Here is a 25,435-nt window from a genome sequence, read left to right on the forward strand (position 1 = left end):
GGTAGCCTAAATTAAGTTAATTTGGAGAATCAAGAAATTCCTAAATTTTCTGTTCAACATTCCAATTTATATTATATGGCTTGAACACTTTTTAAAAGTATGAAGCAAAGACATCTGCTTTCCCAATGCTATTTTTGTCCAAGAACACCCTTCTTTCAAAAAAGGTGGAATGCAAATTTGTAGACGTTAGTTTTTTGAAACTTGCTAAAGGGAGTAGTGGAGTAGTCACTAGCTTCAGAGGGGGAAAGGTTTGATGTGAAGTCGTGAAAATCTTCCATTACTTTAAACGGTAACCTTTTTAGTTGTCGAGTGGCCCTCTTTAGGTTTCTTTTATCTGTCAGATTTCTAGTTTTGCTATATTGTGTGTTTTTTGGCAATGTTTCTATTAATTTCAACGGGATATATTATTCCTGATTTGATATTATTTTATTCTACTCTGGAGTTGCGGGCAGTAAATAGAACATAGTAAGGAGGCCTGTCTAAAACTCCCCTACAACTTGGATGATCTTTGGATGAAGTCGAACTGATATTTTTGCACAACTGATACGTCTTTCAAGCTGCCAATCAGCAGATAATTATTTAACCTTAAATGAAGTAAAACCAACAAAGTTAAAATGCAATTTAAAAATGAAAGGTCAAAACTGTTGTAATTTGATATAAGAGGTCTAAGAGAAAAATATTAAACATATTGAAAACATCTCATATTTTATTTCAAATTTAACCGTTGACAGAAAATCATAATACAATACAAAATCATCAAGAGCGGCTTATACACAGGTAAAAACAAACAATATCAGATCACCTTAAAACTGGTAAGGTCCACGACATATAAAATTAAATACTTTTTTTGTTAATATAAGTTATATCAATAATTAGAGTGAACCTTAAGTTTTAAAGTATTCTGTTTAAATATATTAAACTAAATTATTGATCCTGAGTTGAAACCCATTCTCAAAACACAAAATCAAAACAAATTGTTCAACACTTAACACTTGAAAAAGTATAAACATGACAGGGTTACGAGTGCACACTTATATAAAACTAATTCATTATATATTTACAAATCAAATGAGAGTTTAGAAACATAATGTTTTTACGAATAGCAAAAGGAATATCTAATGTACAAAACTCAAAAGGAATGAAGCAGCATAACGGATACGTTAGGTAACACTATTTTGGTTAGAACTGACTCCTCGAATAGTAAAAAATATCACTTCTTCCAATGTAATACAATTTCTAAAACAAATTTAAAATGTTCAGCCTTTGAACAGAAACCCAAAACCTAAAGGAAAATTCAATTGATGGCCATAGCATGGATATAGTAATTTACCTTAAAAATATAAGAGCTAAATAGGTTCATAAAATAAAACACATCTTATAATTAAGTTAAAGCAGCGCTTAAAAAGTTAAATAAACCTAGTAATGGAATCACGAAAACAGACTGAATCACAACACTTGTTGCTATAAATGATCTTTCCTGAAATTTCTTGATTTTAAGAGTTTTTAATTTAATTTAACGATACAACATTAAATATTAAGTATGTTGAATTTTCAAATATTTAACAATAAAGTTATAAAGATCAAAGATACTGTTATAAAAGTATTGTATATATAAAGTATAGTATATTTATAAAGTTATAAAAAATTGCCAAACAAGATAAAATGTTCCTATCACCAGGGAAATCAACCATATCAAAAAAACCTCCCACAACTAATAAATTAATAGTAAAACTGCCGAATACCAAAACCTACAAGGAATTATAAAATGTATTTTAAAAATGTCCAAAATAACGTTGGAATCAAAAAATTTATTTGTTTTCTAGAAAAGGCCTGCGAACATTGGAAAAAATAGTAAAATTAATCATCATAACAAAATGTTGTTGCTTAAAGTGTGTATTTAATGTTGAGCTATACATAAACGTATAAATTATTATTCAAAAACCAAGGAAGCTAGTAAAGGATTAGAATCCAGTTAAGTTACTTTTGATTTTTACATGGTACCTCACCAACTTTTATAATCAAAATCACTAAGCCTAACCCAAACTCATCCTGAAAAACATACTGTAGGAGGCTATAGCTCCTTAAAGGTATCATGTCTGGCAATTTGGGAAAATTAAATTCCTCATAGATGAACTTTTTTAGCAGTTTTACTAAATAACAAAAAAAAAAAAAAAACACTTGTCCTATAACTATAAACCTTGGTTCTTGTAGCATGTATCACAATTGATTACTGATCCATTTAATACATGTAGCCTAATGTGCAGTTAGTTATAATTCATGGATCAAGGCAACATAACAGAATTTGCATGGAAGTAAACTATCGTATAGAACTCCCTAATAATATGCAAACTAAAAATAACTATACAGAGAAAGTTGGGAAATTTTATTTTCTATTTAAGGAACATAATAAACAAAATTAGGACTATACTAACTAGTACTATTTCCTAATTAAGTAAATTAACATTTATACTGAATCAGTCCGTACGTTACAAAAACAAGTTTTAATTTTGCAATGAAGATTTGTGATGATAATTTACGAGTCTTCTGCCGACAAGGTATTTGTCATTCTTAATATGCTCGTAGAGTTTAGCAAACTGCCTTATCTGGAAGGTTATGATTCCTATGACGATGGAAATCAACAACAAGAGTGGATAGACTCTGCGTGCGATCACGTTCCTCATTTGAGGGCTGGTTACAAACAAAGGGACAAAGGTGTGCGCGACCGCGTATGGCACAGCAAGCGCAAGACTCAAACAAGCGATGACCGGAGCAGCTAACTCGCGCAGTACCAGACCCAGGTCCATGGCACGTAGTCCATCCCTGTAGGCTCGTTCGATAGCGCGGCGCAAAGCCCACTCCGGACCCATCATAGTCACAGCGCACGCAATCTTGGTGTACAAGACACCCAAAGCCCAGTCCTGCCAGATCCACAGTACGGGGGTCTGGTCCAGTGGCACTCTCAGAGGCACCACCACCACCAACTCCAACAACAGACCGAAGAGTAGCGGAATCACTCCTACCAACACGGAGAATGCGACGGCAGACTTCAATCCGACCACACACCATTTGCAGAGCTTCTCTGTAATTGCCTGTCGCCCCTGTGGTAGCCAACTGAGCAGTAGAGCAATGGCGCGAGCAGTCAGCCAGCACAGGTAAGTTCCGCAGCTTGCGGTGTACAGCTCGTGAATGGGTGTGACTCTGACGGTGGTCCCTTGCACCGGGGTGCCCACCGGCCACAGCGCCATCACCTTGCGTCCCAGCCACACCGGCACTGTCAAGGCGACCAGACTGGCTATCACCAGAGAGATGCAAACAATTACCAACAGTCCGACAATCCTGGCGGGGAACAGCGTGGGACGAACGTACGGTTGGAAGCCTGTAGGACCCCCTCTCTGCAGCAACGCCTGGTGTGCTGCTCCCAGATCTCCACCTCCGTTGTTGTTGTCCACCTAGGTAACAATACATTCAATGGAAAATGTGACAGATAAATAAAATAATCAATGCTTAAGGAGAACATTAATTATGAATTGAAAGTTATCTAAAATATGCTAACATACTTTTTTATGACGGAAGATGGAACTAAATAAAGAAGTTTGAAGGTAAAACCAAGTAAGAAGAAGACCCTGAGGAAGACCCAAGAATCCCTGAATTGACCAGGTGGAGAAAGATTTGCAAAATTGAGAGCAAGGCAAGATTTGAAAAACATGGGGAGATGGAGGCAACTTGTTGGCCAGACTAAATACCACCTAGGATATACATGGCCATGGGAGTAAGTAAGATGTCTGACCTGGGGTGGTCGCTCAGTCTCATCACCCAGTAGGTATGACTTGAGGTCAAGCACCCAGCTGACGAGGCGACACCACTGTCGTATCACTGCCTTGAGCCATGTGCGAGTGTGAGACTGCTCTAGCAGAGCTGGCAGTATCACCTGTAGCAGTAGCAGCTCTAGCGACAGCTCGTTCACCTTCAAAACAAAACATAACATTGTACTGCACTGGTACACCACTGCGAGCGTCAGACTGCTCTAGCAGAGCTGGCAGTATCACCTGTAGCAGTAGCAGCTCTAGCGACAGCTCGTTCACCTTCAAAACAAAACATAACATTGTACTGCACTGGTACACCACTGCGAGCGTCAGACTGCTCTAGCAGAGCTGGCAGTATCACCTGTAGCAGTAGCAGCTCTAGCGACAGCTCCTTCACCTTCAAAACAAAACATAACATTGTACTACACTGGTGCAACTTGATGTCAAACCAAAACAGCTGGTTGACAATAGTTGAATGTGCCAGAGGGTTGCTAATGTTAAAATTCTATATTATCCCTCATTTTTAGATACTTGGATGAGATGTGACATTAAGAATGCTATATAGTTTACAGGTGTTTTTGAAAGCTTTACAGATTCCACAATAATTGACTTCAACACTCTGTTGGTTGCTCCATTTTGTTTCTTAAACTGTTAAACCTTCAAAATGGAATGAAACGTCTTAGTCCTATCGATTGTCCGATGTTATAGGCCCTGGTTTAAGGAATCTTGCATCTTCACAGTTTAAATTCATTCTTCAAAATATTTTATGAGCCAAACCAAATCAGGATCTATTATCTCCCAGGTATAATATTCATAATATTCCAGACAGTTGGAAGATCCAATTACTGCTCTTCCCAGGTTACATAAATTTACTACAATGAAAAAATATTTATTTACATATCAAATTGTTATCAACTAGAATAATAAATTGACTGTACATTTTTGTAGCTTACATTTTAGCGTCCTTAAACTGAAATGGAATAGTTTAAGCAAATTTCCCATATAGGGAACAAGCTTTTACCGTAGTACTTATGGTAAGACGAATACAACAATTTTATTTTATTTAGACCACTTGCAAGATTAATTTATTATTTAGTGCTCCTCAAAATTTGATAAGCATTTTTGGTGAAATGAAAGACCTTGACATAAAAATTCAGAAAAGTTAGTCTAAACAATAAGTGTGTAGTTAAAAAAAAAACCCCAATTTATTCAGAAGAAAATCTATATAATTAATATGCCAAAATGAAATTTGTGTACTGAACTCCTCCGCCATTTCTTAACCAATTTTGACCATTCACGTCTCATTAGAAACAGTGTGTCGCATAGGTGTGCAAACTGATCATAAGTTTTTGAAAAAGTCCCTTGGGCTCTGCTACAGGCTTTTAAAGTTCCTATGTTATCCTTAAGAAGAAGGATAACAGATGTTATTTGAAGAAGGTTAGATGTTATTTGTTTACATTAAGATCAGCTAGATAATTGGATTGCTGTTAATATTTTAGTAGCAATTTAAGGAAACGCGTATTTACTATGCGTATTATCTACCAAATATTTACTAGAAATGTTGATTATCAAACTGTTATGTACAACTTCAGAATTTCCATTAGTTACATAATTTTTTAGTTGACTCTTTTAATCTCAAAGAAAATTATTACTGTTAGTTTTGAAATAACTCCTGTAAAACTTTGCAATTGCTGGAATTCAATCAACAGGTACACTACTAGCAATTAAAGCAAAACAGATCTATTTAGAATATATTTGGAAAGAAGATAACATCTTGTAAAACAAGTGTAGTAGGCAAAGTTACACAACTAGACCATGGAAAACCGAGATTAGTCCTGCCATAAGGCTGAGTCATGGGGCCATTGTTTACAAATATTAACTAAATACACTTCTTGATAAACCTCCTATTTTAATGTTTCTAATCATAAACAAACAGTTGTTGTTTTGAAAACACTTAGATTGCATCTCACCTTATCGCAAATGTCACTTTAGATGTTTCCAAATATTGTGATTTAACATAGTGATATTTATTTAACAACCTGAACCTGCCTGGACGATGGAGGATCATAAGAGAAATAGATGGTCAGTAAAGAAAAAATTGATTACATCAAATATCGCAATGGAAAATACTTAGATCCAGATGATAGCTCTCATAGTTTATATAAAAAAAGAAGTTTAATCTGACAGTTGGAGAAGTCAATTTTGCTACTGCCAAGAAATATAATAAAATTAAATGGATCCTGAATATTCCTTAACCCACAAACCCACTTTCAATAAAAAACAAGGAGATAACAACAAATATTGTTGGGACATAAGAATAGTCAGTCAAAAAATTACTAAATAATCAGTAGGGCTGGTTATTAATTCATACAGTACTAATGCACAAATTTTCTAACCAAAGCTTAGTCTTTTTAAACCATTGACTTTGGGATACCGTAGGAGACATCTTCAGAACGAGACAAGAATACGACAATAATGTGGGTCTATAAATGTACTGTAAAAAACAGTTACACACACTTACCATATAAATTATACAGGCAAATCTCAATCGTTATTGCTAATTTCAATGACAATTTCTTGTTTGTTTGCAATAAATTATAATATCTTCATTTCTATAATAGGCTGTTCTCTTATGCTTGTAACCAGTGATCTGCATTTGCATGTGTTGTTTTTGGTCGTTGTAATTTTTTGCATGATGTTTATCACATTGATGACCAATAAAGAATCTGACTCTAAACTGTGTGACAGAATCAAATTTAATAACTTTATCGTGACATCTAAAGTGAAAATCAAAAGATAAACTCATGGAAAAAGTAAACGAACTATAAATAAACAAATCTAACATCAACATCTGATGAATCTTCAAAATTTAAAGTGTGATTAAATTAAGACTTTTAATTGAGGTTCCTGTCCTTAGGAGAGAGTTTATAGAAAACTGTTATTTTTTTCAGGGGAATTTTCACATTCACCTTTCATTCAAATAATTATTTGATAGTTGTACGGCTCACGGTTTCTCAAAAGTTGTGCTTCATTAAAAAAACGCAACGAGCAAAATCAGTGTGTTACTTTAAATCAGCACACTGTACTAGCTCAATCAAACTTCATCCATTTTCATTCTTAAACTAACCATATCTTTAACATGACAATATGCCTACGAAGCTACAAAGGTATTGATCCGCAAATGTTCTGACAAAAGGTTCCTAACCCTACCTAAGCAGAGTGCACATACCTGTGCTTCCGAGTGCAATGCGACGGTGTAAGGTAGGAAGGTAGGCCAGGCAGCGCGCAGCAGTCTCACAGGCAGCCACAACATGAGCAGCACTGCAGTGCCGAATATCACAGCGGAGGCCAGCAGACGACGCACATGGCGCACTATAGGCAAGTGGATCATCTCCTGAAACACCACTCAGTGTACTATTGAATTACAACACAAACAGTTACAACTACCTTAGTCCTTAAAACACTTTTTATAGGCAAAACCAGCTTATATTGGTAACCTTGTTTTCCTTAAAAACATTATAACATTATAACCACTCGGCTACCCAGACAATTAATTAGTATTCGCCAAACAAAAATGCTGAATCCATATGAATTCTTTTAGGCCTAGTTAAGTACTAGAGCTCGCCCCGTGGTCGAAAACTCGACCAAAAGTGTGTATTGTCCAAACTTCTCTATTTTTACCCCACACTGTAAATAAAACGCTGTGATTGGAATTTCTTACATTTGTTTTGATTTCCTGTTTATATTTTCATTTTGTTGTTATTTCGTCACCAACATGGCAACCCATAAGGCCCATGTTAACATATCTATGTTAACCCAATTAACATAAATATTTTCAAAATACAAATAAAACCTGCACATACAGGACCAATAACCTTTCTTTTGGTACAACCCGCGTGTAATTTGGTCCAGTAGTAAAGTCAGGCTAGCTGTCATAAGCTTTGCAACAGTTTTTTAATATATAAGATTGTTTTATTCCTATGAACTTTGCAAATTGTTTCCAAAATTTTCAAAATACTATTGATGCATTTTTAACGACTCGCAGTAACAGTCTAACTGTTCACCCCTGAGATGTGAACAGACGTGAGAACAGATGTGAGATGTGGACGAGGCACAGACGTGGCAGTGACGTGGCGTGTTCAATGCACACCGAAGGGACGGTACAGTGGCGAGACAACCTGTATATAGACTAGACGCTTTGACAACTGACCTGTATGGGACTGAAGTCAGGATCATTGAGGTTACGCAAGAACCATAACACGCCAGGACGTAGAACCTCACGCAGCAGTAGGATGAACGAGGCAAAGTAGTAAACATACACCTACAAGAGACAGATTGCACACACTGAATCAATTTCACTTACTACTGTGAACAAATTACGAATTAGCAGCACCAAATAGCAAAACAAACCATGAATCACTGTATCGAGCTGCCCTGGGCCTTCTCAAGGTCATAGACCCTCCCTTCTTACACCTACCGTTTGCAATACAATGCTCTAATCGCAGATAAAATTGTGTTACAAACATACACACAGAAAATATATATTTCTCTGTACAAAAACAGAAAACTGTTAGCCCTACAGGTTATTTGCCTTTTATTTTAATATTTTAATACCATTTCCTATTCAATAGTATTTTGCGGATTAACCGCGACTTTACGTATCCTGGAAGCCTCAACCCTACTTTATCCCGATTAATCAGGAATTGAGTGTACCCTGAAGAAGTCTGCGAAATTTTAGGATAAACTATGACGTTATGTTGTATGCCCTTTTATTGAGAATCCTTCAACTTTTGGCCTTTTAATTTGCCAGGAAAGCTAGCTGAGCTAAAAATCCTTATTGCATGAGTTTAATATCCCCGCCAATTACTGTAATGTTGCAAAGGAACGATGATGAAAATTATTCTCTACTGCGTGGGATATTTTGTTTAAAAAAATACATTGGTTGGCCATAAAAGCTATGTTGGCTGTGTTACAGGCCAATCTAGCTGTGTTGGCATCGGTACGGAATATTTTTGTGATTGTGAAAATATTCACTTTTGTCACTTGCAAAGTTGTTCTGCGGAGCTATTCAATTACTGATTAATTTACTTCAATCCCATCTCCGACATAATTTCAGTGTTTATCAATTAAGTCACACTCAAACCAGACCAAGTACCCTGGATACCCTGGATTACAACATCACTTGATAAATTGATTTTGGATTTAATAACAAATTTTGTTTATACAAACATCACTGACGATAACTTTGTTGTCTCTTTAGTCCGTCTTACACTTACCATGCCGACAAGCCAGTGGATGAACATGGATGTTCCCGGGGCTGCGCGGAAGCTGGCTTCTCTGTCCCGCAGAGTTGCGTCAAACATGGCGAGAGAACAGATGTCTAGCCACCATCCACATATCAGGGGCAACACCCCTATCTCCACCACAGACAACAGTGACACCTGCAGACAAAACACCACTTTTAAGACAATATTCTGTAACATATTTGTATCTTGCTTTGATACTTGTATATTTATAATGCATAATACAGGGTGTCCCGGAACTCTCTACCAATATTTTAGGGCATTGCTCCTGGGTAAGAAACAACTAAATATCATATTTAAACTGTCCGGAAGTCCTTAGTTACTCACACAGCCGCCATTTTGTTTTTTTCAGTTATTAATTTTTTTTCTAAATAATGGTTAAACATACGAAATGGAAACTTTGCACAAACATTTAGGACAACTAGACAAAGCTACCAAAAAATTATCACGATTTTTCAAATTCATAAAACAAAATGGCGGCCATTTAAAATTTTCTTTCTTAAATAACTCAAAAACCATTGATTTTACAAAAATTTTAAATGGCCGCCATTTTGTTTTATGAATTTGAAAAATCGTGATAATTTTTTGGTAGCTTTGTCTAGTTGTCCTAAATGTTTGTGCAAAGTTTCCATTTCGTATGTTTAACCATTATTTAGAAAAAAAATTAATAACTGAAAAAAACAAAATGGCGGCTGTGTGAGTAACTAAGGACTTCCGGACAGTTTAAATATGATATTTAGTTGTTTCTTACCCAGGAGCAATGCCCTAAAATATTGGTAGAGAGTTCCGGGACACCCTGTATATATGAAATACTACAGTTTTGTCTGTACATTGTGTAGAATGATGAATTGTATAGTATTTTTTCACAGCCAAAGAAAGCTGAAACTAGTTTACCTCTCTCCTGTCTGTGTGTCTGTCGCTGTACATCGCATAGCAATGTACGTACAGGCCTAATCCAAGGATACTAGAGCTTTGATCAAGAATAAAGTATTTTTTCACTAAATGTCTCTGGCTATTTAAACCTGGTCTAACTTCTTTTTATATCAAATGATGGACGTTCAGAACCCAGTTTTGGACAATTAATTGCAAGTTTATGTCTTACTGTAAGCAAAACCATACAACCAACCTAATCATTAATAATTTGAGCTTAAACTGGAAGAAGTATTGTGCACTGTTTTGGTCATGGAGAAGAAGAATTGTCTTACTTTGACGACAACATAGCAGAGTCCGAGCACCCTACGGGATCTAGTCAGGTTCAAGATGGTCGCCAGAGAGTGCAGTACTACCAAAACGAGGCCAATCACACAGTAGCCGCACAACGTTGTCACCAGGCCTGCCAAAACAGAATATGTTGTAGAACACACAATACAGCCTGTAAGGATGCAATTAATTTCCAACAGTCCTGTTAAAAAATATAGTTGACATTATTTGTGTCCCCCCAGTATGTATTGTAAAGAAAATTAGTCAAGGAAGAGCAGCAAGATTCAAGAAACTTTTAACAATGGAAAGGTACTTTGGTTCTCAATTTGTGACTCTACGTCTAAGACAAATCATAATTGACCTAAACTAAATTGCTTTAGGGTCTACAATCTACATGAAAAAGTTATCTCCTCCTCATCAAGTGTAATTTTCAGTTCCTTAATTTCAGACTCACTGACCAAAGACCCCATTCACTTTCTACCCTATAATCTATGTGTGAAAACATTTCGACTCAAAACTTCTTTTAGTGGTGACATGACTTGCCTTCGAAATGGGAGGCGGCTGCATGGTCCTTCAGGCCCAGAGCCGCAACGGCAAAGTGGCCCATATGGTAAGGACAGAATGCAAACACCAAGATGAACAGTGTGTTGAGAGACACCACCCAGAACACATGTTCCAAGAACACCTACGGACAACAGGAGCAATGAGCGACCTGCTTTGCTGCACTAGATACTTGATCAACTCAAGTTAAATTTGTGTAGTTGAACAGTAACTACACACAATGTCCACTAAACTGTCCTAGATAGCACAGTTTTAGATGAAATAGCTACATAATTAGTTGAAAATTTACTAAATCATGCAATTTGTCTTATCCACTCTGTCCGATCAATAAAAAGGATGCATTTATTATCATGAGGGGTTGTACATGTATGGATAAAAGTACATGTATAGGGCCATAGACAAATAGAATATATAGACCGGCAGCAGTGCTGCGGTTAGCATATGTTACGGTGCACACCGCTGCAGCATCTGCAGTGTTGGGAAGTAGCGCGCTACTTTTTTTGTAGCGTTAGCTGTAGCTACGCTACTTTTAAGATTTTGTAGCTTTAGCTGTAGCTAGCTACATTTTTAAAGTAGTTGTAGCGGAATTTTAGCTACTTTTCTCGCTACATTAACATTGTTTGAGATAGTGCTTTTTATCATAACCTCAACCTTACGACCTTACGTGAAACAACCTCTTTCAAACTGAGATTTAAAAAAAATTAGGCCTTACTTTCTTGGCTTCACACAGCTGGTTGCAGCCGTTTCATTCCCTATTACAACAACGTTGTGTGGACATGGAGGCCATTAAATGAGTGTTATCCACATTTTTGGCTCTCATTTCCTTAATTTACTACTCTATGATTACTGTCAGATAAAATAAAATCGCTAGATGCAGACGACGTTTAAACGTTACCGGTGACAAGAGAAGCTATTGAATGCTCTTGCAAGTGATTGACAGGGAAATTAGTAATCAATTTAGTTTGTTTATTATACCAACAGGGCCGCCCCGAGGGTAATAGACGCCCGGGGCGGTATTTAAATTTTCGCCCCCTCCCCAAATAAGGGATTTGGGGGATTTGCGTCAATAGACCCAACGTCCGATGTATCCGAACGTTTTGCAAGTTTTTTTATAAACGTAACAACTACACTGAACTAAATTACTAAAATCATTGAATTTACAACTCGGACATCACGAAACGATGAGTTGACTTAAGAGTTTGAACTTTGAGGTCAGAAACAAGCAAGTGTAGGTGGGGTGTGTGGCGTGTGGGCGAATACACACTACGCAGTGTGTGTCTTGACTCACAGTTTTGCCAACAAGTCACATGCCAGACGTAAAAGTAGTAACAGTACGAGTTGTATATGAAATAACAGTATTTATTTTATGAATAAAACAAAAGCTATGTATTGCCTTTTTTAGAATAGTCATTGATAACATGTTTACGAGTTTCCCGTAAAATAATTTGTTTGCGGTTTGCTGATAAAGTTGTTAAATTTATTACCTTCCAAAGCCGCGGCGCCCCCCTAGCCGCGGCGCCCAGGGCGGTCGCCCCGCTCGCCCTGCCCTCGGGGCGGCCCTGTATACCGATAGTGTTTCAACTTGGATTTTAATGGAAACCAACACTAAACCTTAAAATAATGCGGAAGCTGGGCTATCAACCTTTGCTTCAGCTGTTGATTGTGGTTCATCATCACAAGCCCTTCTTTGGTTAGATTACGAAGATTTTTCAAAGGTTTACTAAATTAACAAAGAGGAAATTACCTGATGTGATTTAAGATATGTATAGACTAAATGATAATTGTAACAAAAAAATCTCCATATAACATGAAACTTACATTGAAAAAATTGCATAGTTTGCTCCTGGTAACAGCTCTTGTATAGGACTATTAATTCCTAGGCTATGCTATGGTTTAAGACGAATACCAAGTTCCAAGTTCAATTATTAGGAATCCTATCTGTTTATTCCTAGCAAGAACAAGCCTACTATAGCCAACTTGTTACATAGCCAAGTAGGCCTACATGTTATTTTTACTTTACAAATTTCAACATGTTTAAATTAAAAGCCGATTTCAGGATGGGTTGCTGAATACTGTTTTCTGTACCAACTAGGTTGAAGCACAATTTGCCCTATGCATAATGACAATAAAGGACGATTTCTTGACATTGAAAAGTGTTATTCATAGTACAAGTAACTTATCACTTAAAAGTTTATAGCAATGTCGTTTTTAACATTAAAAGAAAGGCAATAAACTCCAATTTCAGTAGGCTAGGCTCTGTAACACAAAAAAGTATTTTTAAATAATCGTTTTATAGTTTTATTGGTCTTAATTGTTGATATAAGACATCTATAAATGAATCTATATTAGAGAAATAAAATGAGCTTTTAAAATATAGTTTGGTTGTATGTCCTTTGAACTTAATGAAATTTACATTTAAGATGCTTAAAAATAATGCAATATTTAAAAATAAGTACTAAATATGATGGGACACCGAACTATTTGGTTCTGTTGTAATGTTAGGTTTATAATGCCAAAAAATTAAATACAATCTAGGAATAATTTTTTTTCCAATTAATGTTAGATACAATACTGACATTTTTTAAATGTTTGTTCAGTAAAAATGTAGTTGCAATTAATTTTACATTTACCTAATGTGCGTGGAATAAAAAGTAACGTCTTTGGAAAAGTAGCTAAAATTGTAGCTGTAGCTACATTTCAATGTAGCTGTAGTTGTAGCTAGCTACTTTTGCGGAACTGTAGCTGTAGCTGTAGCTAAGCTACTTTTTTGGAAATGTAGCAGTAGTTGTAGCTAGCTACATTTTAAAAGTAGCTTCCCCAACACTGCATCTGCTAGTAGCATACGGCTCCTGCCCTCCTCGCCTGCAGCGGTGTGCGCCGTTATTACACGGCACTCCTAGCGGTGGGCACTGGAACCTTCCTTTTACAGTCTATATTTATTAGACAGGTAAAAACGACTAAGTCAATCCACCTAAACACTGCTAAATGAATAAAATAAAGTGCATTAAGGATATTACACAAGTACAAGTATACTCAAATGAAACCATATTTCAATTCCAGGAATCAGTTCACACAGAGCTGGCTGTTCCTGAAAGGGATTGAGAGTGTATGAACACAAATATGTATTTAAAAAAAAAAAACAGTGAGTTGCCAGAAGTACTTTTATGTTACAGACCACACCAGATTAGGTAAGGTAACCAAACATTTAAAATGAAAATACATATTTTGTTTTGTACAGTAGAGTCCCGCAAACTCGGCACTCGATAACCCGGCAGTAATATATAAATAAGGAAGGTTAAAAAGCTTAAAAATTTTATTGTCCTTATTTTTAACCCTAGTTCCCGATAACCTGGCATTTCACATAATCGGCACCCTTCCAGTCCACATTACGCCGATTTTGCGGGACTCTACTGTACAAATAATAAGTTAGGCCTAATTGTTTGTTCAGATTTATGCAACAGACTGTGTAACAAATGTAGCCAAGAAGTGGGTTCAAGTCTTGGTGCCGCTACTTAAAATTTATCAGCTCATTTCCATCTTAAACTGAACCAATCATTTCTTGGATTGATATCTCAGCACGTGCTCTTAGACCCACGTGGATAGGCAAGGTCAAAAAGGGGATTCCGCACTTTTTTCAAAGGAAAACAAGAAAAAACAAAACCAAACAGAAAATAAAAACCTTTCAGCCAATCCAAATCAGTTTGTTAAGTTTTTTCTTATCGTCCTTTTAAAAACTAACTCACCAGTGAGCCGTCGAAACCCAGTAATCTCTCCCACGTGAGCTCCTCGGCTGCACGGTCCCACTCTATTGGGTTCCAGTTGCCTTCGTCTCCCCCCACCCCTCCGTCACCCTCTGCAATGCGTAGGGGTGGGATCTCCTCCCAGTTAGCACCTACTTCCGCTTCACCCAACTGCACCTGACACCACAGAACTGATTAGTATTGTTACTGTTGATATATACATACATAAAACGGCAAGGTAAACATTTCTGTCTGTACATTAAGAATACGTAGGCCTACAATATGTTTTAAATATATTTTACAAACTCTAGCCCGCTGAGGCAATATGGGTGGGCAACAGTGGACAGGAACAATCCTTTGCCAAAGTTGAATAGCATTTTCTTTTTTTTTTTTCCTAGGACGCTAGGCACGAGCCTGAGATTGTTTTTCACATTACTTCAGGCTAGACCTAGGGGTTGCGGCATTATCACTTAGATAAAATCCATTGGTGACTTGGCGGGGATTGAACCGGGGACCTCAGGGACTGAAGTCCCGCGCTCTAACCACTACACCAGCTCGCTCCTAAGTTGAATAGCATTAGGCCTACATGACTTTGCATTTAACCACCTGAAGAGCAAAGTTATGTTTAATCAATGAAAACACACGTGGAATGAATTTTTAATTCTTTATTATAACAGCCAAGTTTAGGTCTTATCCTATAGTAAAATCTGAAGTCTGTAACATAAAATATATCTGAATCATAAATTATACTTTAATTAAAAATCAACGACTAAACAAATTGACACGGACACACTTGAGTCAGCAAACCACGCAAACACAAAAACAATGTACTGGTCAAGGATTTGTGAGGTACCAAATTTTAAGGGGGGTAAAAAACGTACTGCTTATCAACAAACACCATAACTTACCCGATTTTTATCCACAACATCCTACTCCTAGGCCTATGTGTTGGCCATAGCTTGGGCTATGGGCCAAAGAACGTAGGCCTACTTTTAATAACAGTGAAGTACACAAACACACCCGCAACTACATATTTATTCATAATAGCACTCCTTTTCACAAAACAAAGTTAAACCGACCGATTTTACAAGTATTTATCACCGACAACGACGACATAACCTCAAGCTGGTGTTTGTTGATTGACGATGACAGACGATAACTAGACCGAATCCCGGATCAGCTGTTGGCTAGTTTCCAAAATCGCCACCGCAGCGCTTGAGCAGCGGCAATCGGGATTTGAGCCGGACAAGAATTATTCGCTGTTCAACCGTCGACTTGTTCACGAGAAGCTCTTACGAATTACGATCACGCCATACGTATACTCGCCTGCCACTTATTTTCACCCGTTTTAAGTTTGATTATATTTGTCTACATTTTATTAACTTAGTTTTCGCCGATTGGAGTCTTGACCCGCCAGTTCCTGCCGGTCAGTGACTAGCGGAGGATTATCTTACGGTTGGTTTTAAATTAATTGTCCACGAAATTACATTTGTTTCATCCGCTTAACGAATTATTACTTAAATTATTTTAATCGATTCGACGTTTTAACACCCCGAGACTTGTCGTCTAAGTTCTAAACGCCGTCTTTGGCGGGTGAAAGAATCAAGTCTTGGGAGCAGGCTGATTTGAACAATCAGCTACGGTAATTAATACTAAATTTATTTTAAATCATCTCACGTTAAATTATCCGTCCAGTTATATTAATTAGGCCCCGACGACTCTGTAGGGATTGGGTTTTACGTCATATTACATTCTACATTATTTACCTAGGCCCTTAGTTAATTATTTTAAAGTTCATTACGAGTAATTGAATCACTTTGGCTTAAGATTGAATACTCGTCGGCCCTACAGAGTCATTCAAAAAGTTAGGCAAAATTCACCGAAACACTTTTACGAAGGCTGGGATGATATAGCTCCAACTGGGCGTCTGCAGGATTTCTGAGAGCTCTGAGCCTTCGATTAAATTTAAATAAATTGATCAGTCAAAGCCGCGACAACTTCGTATCGACAACTGGATTTTTCTCGGCTCCTTCTGAGCACTCCGGGGAAGAAATTTGAGTGTGGCTGGTTCTAGGGGTAGGCCTAGCCTGACTTTGGTGAATACTAGTTTATTCCCCCCCTAGAATTTTGTGTCACAGCTTCAAGTACAAGTTTAAGGATTTCACTACCAAGTGGACACAATTATCAAGCATTTTTATGAAATGGGCAATTGTTCCAAATGGTACGATTAAAATATTTCATTTATTTATTTGACCTGGGCCTATATTAATTATTTTTTTTTTTTACCTGGTGCTCAGAGCTTTCTGTTGGAGACTAGGTTGATTCACTTATTTTTATAGTCATTTAGTTTATTAGACTACTCAAAATAAATTGTATGAAAACAAAATTTTAAAATTATTATTCCATAAATAGTCTATTAATTTATTGTATATATTATTATTCTATAAAATCACTAAACCATTTTCTAAATAAACCCTTTTTCTTGTTGAAGCGATTCAATTCAAAGATTTTCTGATTTCTGAATTTCCTCACCTCATCCCGTCCGTTGATGAACACCAAGTTGTCCTGCGGTAGTTGAGGGGGTTCGGCTGGGAGAGGCGGGGGAGGTACAGGAGGGGCAGGGGGGGCTGGTGGGTCATCTCTCTCCAACCAATCAGGACCTCCACCGTGTAGTATCTGCTCTCTCAGCCACACCAGCCCGATGAACGAGAAGAGTGTGCATGTGACAACGAAGCAGCCGTGGAAAATATCTGAAGCTATGTTCTCTGTCGACAGCATATCCAGGGGAAGGGTGAGCACCTGTTGAAAGATTTAGTCAAAGTATAGTCACAAGATAACCATGTGTATAATTGCAATTCTGCAAAAGTGTTCATTTTGGCCGCTATCTTGTGTAAAAAGAGAACATTAACTCTTAAACCGTTTCAAAATGGCAACTATTTTTAATATTTAGATAGCCTCTCTTTCTATAACAAAGTGAGAGAACATATTAGGCTATGTTCATAAAAACCTTACTTATCTTGACCCAAGGAATCATTACCGGTACCGGTACGTAAAATAATAGTAGGCTATGTGTTATCCATTTATTTTTGGTTCATAATAATCTTATACGTAATGAAAAAGATATTATATCTTTATATTATCACTTTTCATAATAATGCGTTTCCTTATGGCTGATTTCAGGCAAAATAAAATAAAAATGAAATATGTTTATAGAGAGAAATATGCAAATTATTTATTGGTATGTTACAACGTTGGGTGGGCAATGACCTCTAAATGAGCGTGGGCCTTGATTTTCATTTTTACATTAAAATACAACATTGCGCAATCATGATATTTTAGGTCATTGTCCTTTATTACACATCCAGTTTAGTGATGTTTAAGAAGAGAAGCACGTCCACAATTATAAATTGATATTCCCAAAGTTGAAAAGAAATTATTTAGATTACAACATAAAAACGTCATTATTGTTTCCCTTTATTTTTCCATTCTTTATTGGGTTTCCTTTCATCCTTGCATTCAACAAGTTGCCATGGTTACTAATCAACCCTTTAGCCTCCTGTGGCGCTTGGAGCAACTATTTTTGATACTTCAGAGGTCTCGTATCGTAAAAAGGAAAAGTTTATTACTTCAGTGGGCTATGAGATCTATTTATCTCGTTCATTTCATGTTTACTAGTTGTTTTCATCAACAAAAATGCATTCTGGTATGTACAAGTTTCATTTATTTAAACGATAACTGTATGCCGGGATATTGATGGTGTAATTCAAGGGAGAAAACCAAATTATGGGTCCCTCACTACAGGCTAGGTGCACGATACGATACCTCGGGATCTCGTAACACAGTGACAGTATTAAGAAGTATACATCATACATCTGGACAATAACTGCTATGTACACTACCGACAATGTGATTATTACTTACAGAATCTACAGAGCCAGTGAAGAGACAGCGATATATTCTACAAGCAGTCAAGGGAACTACTCCAAGCCACGCGAGTGCGACGATGGTGTAGTGCACCCAGTACTTGACTGCCGTAGCGATGCTTGACAGTAGTCCCCCCGCCACGTCTCGGATAGGCAACCTGCGCGGCATGTCTGGCGAATAGATTGGGGTGAATGAGAATCTGTAGCCACACAGCTCGCAGTACTCCTTGCGACTGTAGCGCATCCACTGCACCAGACATTCCTGAAAACATAAAAGGATTAGCAGACCATTTAAAACTTAATGAATGACATTTATAGGCCTACAATATTTAAGATAACCATGAAAACACTCGACAAAAATTTGGTGCCAAATCTTTGAGTAGGCCTAGATTTATTTTTTATACCAGCATGTGATATGTGAATGATCTCGCTTTGTTTGTTAATTCAACCAATACGCCTCTACAAGTTAAACATCTGACAGTGGCTAGCTAGATGTTTTAATATGGGGATTTTGTAATTTTACAAAAAACAAAATATGAGTAGGCCTAAGTACCTTACTTGTAAAAAGTAACATAGAACTCCTTCCATCATCTATGGCACCACTCCTTGGGGTATTGTTGAAGCTCAAAAAAATGTCAGATTATTAACTTAAAATGAAAATACCCCAGCCGCAGCAAACCTGCAGACTAAGCGGATTTTCATTTGCCTAATTGGATTCACGCTAAAATGTCTCCTTTAAAATATCACATGTAGTCCTTGTATTTAAAAAGCATTAGTTTAACGAGTCCTGTAGGTTTGCTGCAACAGAGAGGGTAATTTTTTTTATAAAATGTTATAGGCCTAGTTTATTTCTTAGTAGCTCTGCCTATGAAATAAATGCATTTTCCAAATGTGATCAAAACATGCTCATAGAAAAGCAAACAACAACAGTTTACTTATTCCCCATAAGAATAACATTGGAATTTTAAATTTAATTTTTTTTAATTAGGCTATCTCCGTAACAGTTAGCCATACAACAATGCTCCAATGTACAAAATTATTTCTTTTTTTAAGCTCTACAAAATGGTTTTGGAAAGAAATTGCTAAATTTAATGTTTTTAGGGTCAAAAGGCGAAAAACCAATTTTTGCCCCATCAAACCCTCCGTAAACCTCCGTTCCCATTGTCCGATCATGCTGGTTCGCAAATTCGTTCAAATAAATGTAGGTTTCTTAACGTTCATAGCAAGTTTCATCAAAATCGGATAATTTTTGCTTGAGTTATCGTGCTAACGGACACATATGTATAGGTTACTGGTATATGAATTTGAACGGTTGGTGTTTTTGGCCCTCTAGGGACCTCAAAACAAAAAAAGTAAGTCGGTCCTGGGACTAGGTCTTACCATGAGTACTACAGTAATAGCTTTTTCCCGTATGTGGGAAATTCGCTAAAAAGATTAGGCTACATTTAATACAAGTCAAGATTGAAGCAATTGGTTTTTTAGCCGACAGTTTGGTTCAGAGGATGATTAACTTACATACCTTGTAATTAAAGTAAAACGATTCATCTTGGCAAGGTAAGAATTAAGAGTTCACAAAAAGATACCAAGAACAGCAATGGCTCTAAGAAGTCCTATAATCTGGGTAATATAATTTCTCCAATACAAATGTTCTCACTGACCTGATGAATGAACTTAATACTTCCGGTGCAAATGCAAGGATGGAACAGCGGCCTATCAGGAGACCCCTCGCAGCGACAGACCCTGCAGATGTCTTGTCCTTGCAGATCCTCCATGTCAGCCTGCAATCGTCAATAAAACTACGGTAATTGAAAATTCAGCCACTTTCGGTTAAATGGCTGTGCAAGAAATCTATCACCACTTAACCATCATTTGCTACTTATGTATAGTTCATAGTTTGACAAAATTGTATTAATGGAGAAACCGTTGGAATAAATAAATAAATAAATAAATTAGGCCTACCATCTTTTAGGCTAAGTTAGGCTTATATCTTCCCGTCTTGTGAGTTAACAGTTTAAGCCTAAGTTTATAAGTGTACCGTCAAACGGGCTACTTTGTAAAACTTTTTTTTTGTTTTTGGCTGTAACTTTTTTATTTTAAGAGATAGGACCATGAGAAAAATACCAAATTGTACATTTCAGTTAGTTCTTTTGAGTGCTACATTTGAAAAAATCCAATTTAAATAGGTAGGCCTACTTTGGAAAAAAATTTAAAAAAATGGCGGCTATAAAAGTAGCCCCGCTATGCGGCTAAATGAACTTTAATGCCTTGTTACAATGTAGGCCTAACCACTGGTTTAAGGGGTTACTTTGATACTTCTATTGAAAGCTGGGTTTATTATGATTATTTTGGTATGACTCTGATTGTTCTACCTTTTATAGTTTGTGATCTACAACAAGTTTTTTTAAATGCCGTTCCAAGATTTCCGAACTTTACAGAGGTTTAAAAAAAATCATATCTAACGTAAAACAAAGGATTAATGTGCCAACAAAGCCAGTTTTTAGAGTAAAAAAGACTAGAATTTAAGGACAAAATTAGTTAATAGTATGTAAGTATGTCTTGTATTGTATTTTGTCATAGCCGTGAAATAGTGCTACAGAAGCAAGGGTCGCAACTCCCTTTCAGACGTCTGGTCTGCTGTAGCTGAACGATGCTTGTGATTTTATTGGATGTTTAGTCCCTGGAACTTGTGTTTGAACACAACATGTCCTCTTCTGTCCAGGGAAGGCTCACTTAAAATGTAAACATTATGATGTCATCATATGAAACATGGTCTTCATCAACGTAATCCGGCCACTTAAAGACTTGTTCTGTGTCGGTTACTTTTCTAATAAATCGGACCTCACAAACCTTATTATGATAATCAATAGGCCTACTTATTATCTGGCCAACAAAGTGAAGTTGATGTACCTTTTTTATATAACGTACTTCACCATTACCCATGTTAGTGAACATAAACCAATCAAATAAAGAGTGTCAAAGTAGCCCCTGGAAGTAAAAACCTTGGACAATTAAAAAAAAGGCAAATATTTACCGTATTTACACTGGGATATGATGTAATTTTTATATGTCTACTTACAGTATTTTTAACACTGAATCCAAAAATGCAATCAGTTTTGGTCGGAGAGATTCCTAAGTGGCGGTAGCGGCCGTAAAACGAAGGTTAGGATTACGAATCTAACAATGATAATTGAGCGGTACTGAAGGTAATGGTAATATGGCGTGGTCTGGACGGGTCCGTACTGAGTGAAGAGTGAGGAGTGAGGACTGAGTGTGAAGAGCAAACAACTGTTTATACTTGATCTAATGTGGAATGAAATCAAATCAATTTGTTTTGAAACCAAATGATCAGTTCTTATTTAGGCATGTGAGGAAGGTAGGTCGGGTTTTATGCGGATTTGTGACTGTATTAAGTGTTTTGAAGTGAGGTTAAATTAGGAAGGTAAAGGTTAGGTTCCTCACATGTCTTTTCTGACATAAAATGTGATTTAAATATCAATATTAGGCTAAGGTTGGGTTGGGTTAGGTTAGGTTAGGTTAGATTAGGTTACCTTAGTTTAAAATATAATACATAACTTATAACTTTCCTACTACAGCAACTTATGCAGAAAATATTTTAAATTAACCTACCTTGTTAATACTTTGGCCTATACAGCTTTGCTGCGGCCTTATAAAACGCGTGGACTCGTTTGTTGTTAGGGTACCTTTTCTTGAATTGGAACTCCCCCAGGTACCCGATGAAATTTTTGGACCTCACCCCGTATTTGGGGATGTGGTCTCTAAAGTCTCTCCAACACCGCTCAATTTGGTTTGTGTGTGCACCTGTGACGGGATCAATAAAGTCAGTACTATGGTTCACAGTTAAATGTTGGTAGCCGTACTCCCGCAATCTGCTGTATGACTTCCAACAGTCAGTAATAATCGTACTGCCGGGCAAAACCCGGCGGCGGATTAGTCGAATTAGCGTGCGCCTTGAGCGGTCAGGAACGGGGATTAAAAATTTTTTTGTCGAGCCTCTCTGCACTCCCCCCAACACCCAGTTTCCCTTCACTCGCCTACCTCGGTTGTATTTACGTTTACCAAATTTCGCCTCATCTATTTCAACAATCTCACCTGGCCCGCCTAGTCTTTCAGAATTTGTTACACAATCGTCAATGCACACTTCTCTAATAAACGAATACCAATCGACAACAGTTTTACTTGACAGATTGAGATTTGTTTCCAGGAATCTTTGCCGGGGTGGGTCAAAAAAAGATAGTGATTGACTAATCGCCAAAGCGTACGAATTTGTAGTTTGGATTTGCCGAAAAAAGTGTCTACTCTGCAAGATCGCACCCACTCACACCTTTTGGCTTTCTTCTTGTTAATTGAAACTCTATTCCTGCATCTGAAAAACCACTTACTTATCGTTCAATTTTATGTTTGAATGACACCTCGGACAATTCGTTTTGTTATTTACTTACAACCCCGTGCTTGGGCCTAATTAAAAAACTTTTAATTTCATTATCATCAAACACAACCGTTTCATAAAAATTTTGGTCACACGCATTGCAAATATCAGCCATTACTAATTTCTAAATCGGCAATAATAATTAAACTTACTTGATAATTAATAAGTTGCTATTGCGGATGTTATTAATCTGGATCTATTTTCTGGGCGCATTTTAGCGTAATAATCCATTGGTTGGTTAACAAACTACATTACAGCAATTCAGTGACAATGACAGTTGACAGTATCAATTTGGCATTGGTGATGCGGTCGTGTTATTGTATAGGCTAAAAATCCTTGCATTTTACGAGAATAAAATTACATTTATTGATTAATGATAAATGTTGATTTTATTAATAGTTCATTTAGGCCTAATTTAGGCTATTGTTTTTGTGTTACTGTATTTTCGGAACGTCTTAGAAGTCCGTCTGCTTTTAGAAATTGAATCATTTAAAAATGTTATTCCGATTTTCACATGTCGTGTGTGGTTTTGTCTGTTTAGTATCGAATGTAAACAACTGACAGCTGTTTCCACTGCACAAACCTTCCACCCCTTTTAGTGTTAGTCGCCACTAGAACTTGGACTCGTCCATACCACAAATATGTTAATAAATCAACAAAACTTAAGCTTAATATGAATTATTTAACAGTACGGACACTTAGGAATCTCTCCGACCAAAACTGGTTGCATTTTTGGATTCAGCGTTAAAAATACTGTAAGTAGACATATATAAAAATTACATCAAATCCCAGTGTAAATAGGGTAAATAGTTACAAAAAAAAATTGTTTACCTTTAGGGTAGCCTACTTACCCTAACTAGGGTATTTATATTGATATGTAATTTTATCATCCCAGATAGATGGACTATTCATTAAAATGTGCCAAAAAAATGTGAAAAAAGTGGGTAGGTTGTGCATACGAAAGTTCCGGGACGTTTTGTTTTTGCGAAAAAATCGGTTCATGATTTTAAATATTTTTTATGATAACAAAGAATATATATTTTTGAGTGAGTGTGACAATAAGATTACCTATGTTATAAGAAAGATTTTAATATATAAGTTACCATGGTTACTACTAAAACTAAAATTTAAACAAATAACTTATTTACGTAAAAACAAAAGTTTTATAATTGTAGCCCCGCGAGTCAAAGTAGCCCCGGTTGACGGTAACTTAAATATATGTTTGAAGTGTTATTTTGTTTGACATGACCAATGCAAATCTGTTTTTGTTAGCCTACTTTGGTTGAATAAAGGAGTTATTAGAAACAGCCTAGAAACTTTTTGTACATTTTAAGTTAACAATACATAGGCTATGCTCCTGATCAAGAAATTATCAAGTTAACTTAAGTTTTAGTAGCCTAGGTCAAGCTCACCTTGCTATTTTATTACAAAATCAATAATTTAGGTAGGCAATGCAGAACTAATGATAACCCCAGACTAATAAAATGTTTAAACAATAGTAACATGATCTAGGCCTACAAGGCTAAGGGGATAATTTTGGAAGGAGTAGGAATGTTGTCTACGTGATACTGACTGACAGATGAAATGCGTTGTTCATGCAAAACGAATAGGGCCTCCTGGGCTATTGAATTAATGTTTAAGTTAAATAGGCCTATCAGAGGTTCGACATACATGATATGCCTATCTTACATGAAAGGTATTCTTGTGTGTTAACAAGTGTTGCACTACTTACCATTGAAGGATTTGTCCCAAACTGCAGATGAGAAAAGGATGTGGTAATTTAATGTGAAAATGTCGATACTACATGATGTGTAAGGAGCTTCAACAATCCATTGCAGAACTAAGAGAAAACTAGTAAGTTTATATCACCAATTTTCTAAGCAATTTCACAATATGCAAATGCAACAACACAAAAATTTGCTTTAAGCTTAAAAATACGTGCTTGCATTTCTGGTCTATCTAACCACTGAGCTAAAATTATAACTGGAGGTAGCACTGCCATGGCAGAAGTCTGTCAAAAGCGAGTCGCTGATTTTGTTAGGTTGGTATAGCAGTAAGTTTTCTTACCATAGCAATAACATGGCTTCTTATAACTAGGTTGGTATAGCAGTGAGTATTTTTGTCATACTTGAATACTTTTAATACTTTAATAATTTTCTTTGAAATGGCGAACATACAAAGTAGGTATTTTAAGCCAAGTATAATAATAGTTATAGCAATAATATGGCTTCTTATGGACACCCACCTCACGCAAACATGGCGGCTGGCGACACGCATCTTTGACATTCAGTGCTACCTCCAGTTAGAATTATAGCTCAGTGTTTTTACTGCTCTATCAGATTTAGTTGCCTTTGTTTTGTCGATACTATATAAAGTCTTACTAATTAAAAATAATAGAATAAAAATAAACTACTCCAACAGTAGTAACAATCGTTTTAGGTAAACTGTGAATCTTCAA

At 36.6% G+C, this 25,435-nt stretch overlaps 1 protein-coding gene across 3 annotated transcripts; it reads right to left on the minus strand.

The window, feature by feature from the left end:
- Positions 1-688: 688 nt before the first annotated feature.
- On the minus strand, positions 689-24,952 carry LOC129002504 (E3 ubiquitin-protein ligase MARCHF6). 3 transcript variants are annotated; one of them, XM_054430361.1, is made up of 12 exons: positions 24,710-24,952; positions 20,189-20,308; positions 18,529-18,792; positions 17,140-17,406; positions 14,611-14,784; positions 10,850-10,991; positions 10,312-10,439; positions 9,080-9,244; positions 8,014-8,124; positions 7,033-7,197; positions 3,788-3,964; positions 689-3,449 (listed from the first exon to the last, which is right to left on the minus strand). In XM_054430361.1, exons 1-12 carry the CDS (start codon positions 24,710-24,712, stop codon positions 2,502-2,504), a joined length of 2,664 nt encoding a protein of 887 aa, XP_054286336.1. In that variant the 5' UTR covers positions 24,713-24,952; the 3' UTR covers positions 689-2,501. The 3 variants fall into 3 exon arrangements, with proteins under 3 accessions (XP_054286336.1, XP_054286338.1, XP_054286337.1); XM_054430363.1 differs by lacking the exon at positions 24,710-24,952 and adding an exon at positions 24,390-24,408; XM_054430362.1 differs by lacking the exon at positions 24,710-24,952 and adding an exon at positions 22,158-22,267.
- Positions 24,953-25,435: the final 483 nt, after the last annotated feature.

The sequence above is a fragment of the Macrosteles quadrilineatus genome, unplaced genomic scaffold, assembly GCF_028750875.1.
Source record: "Macrosteles quadrilineatus isolate MER2022 unplaced genomic scaffold, UCM_ALF_1.0 Scaffold_9__3_contigs__length_116548681, whole genome shotgun sequence".
Lineage (NCBI taxonomy): Eukaryota > Metazoa > Arthropoda > Insecta > Hemiptera > Cicadellidae > Macrosteles > Macrosteles quadrilineatus.

Bases quoted from the DNA above. Each gene is read 5' to 3' on its own strand.
- LOC129002504 (XM_054430361.1), bottom strand. The intron at 14,785-17,139 runs GTGAGGAAATTC...CTGTGGTGTCAG, and splicing joins TCATCAACGGACGGGATGAG to GTGCAGTTGGGTGAAGCGGA. The intron at 8,125-9,079 runs GTAAGTGTAAGA...TGTCTCTTGTAG, and splicing joins TCCACTGGCTTGTCGGCATG to GTGTATGTTTACTACTTTGC.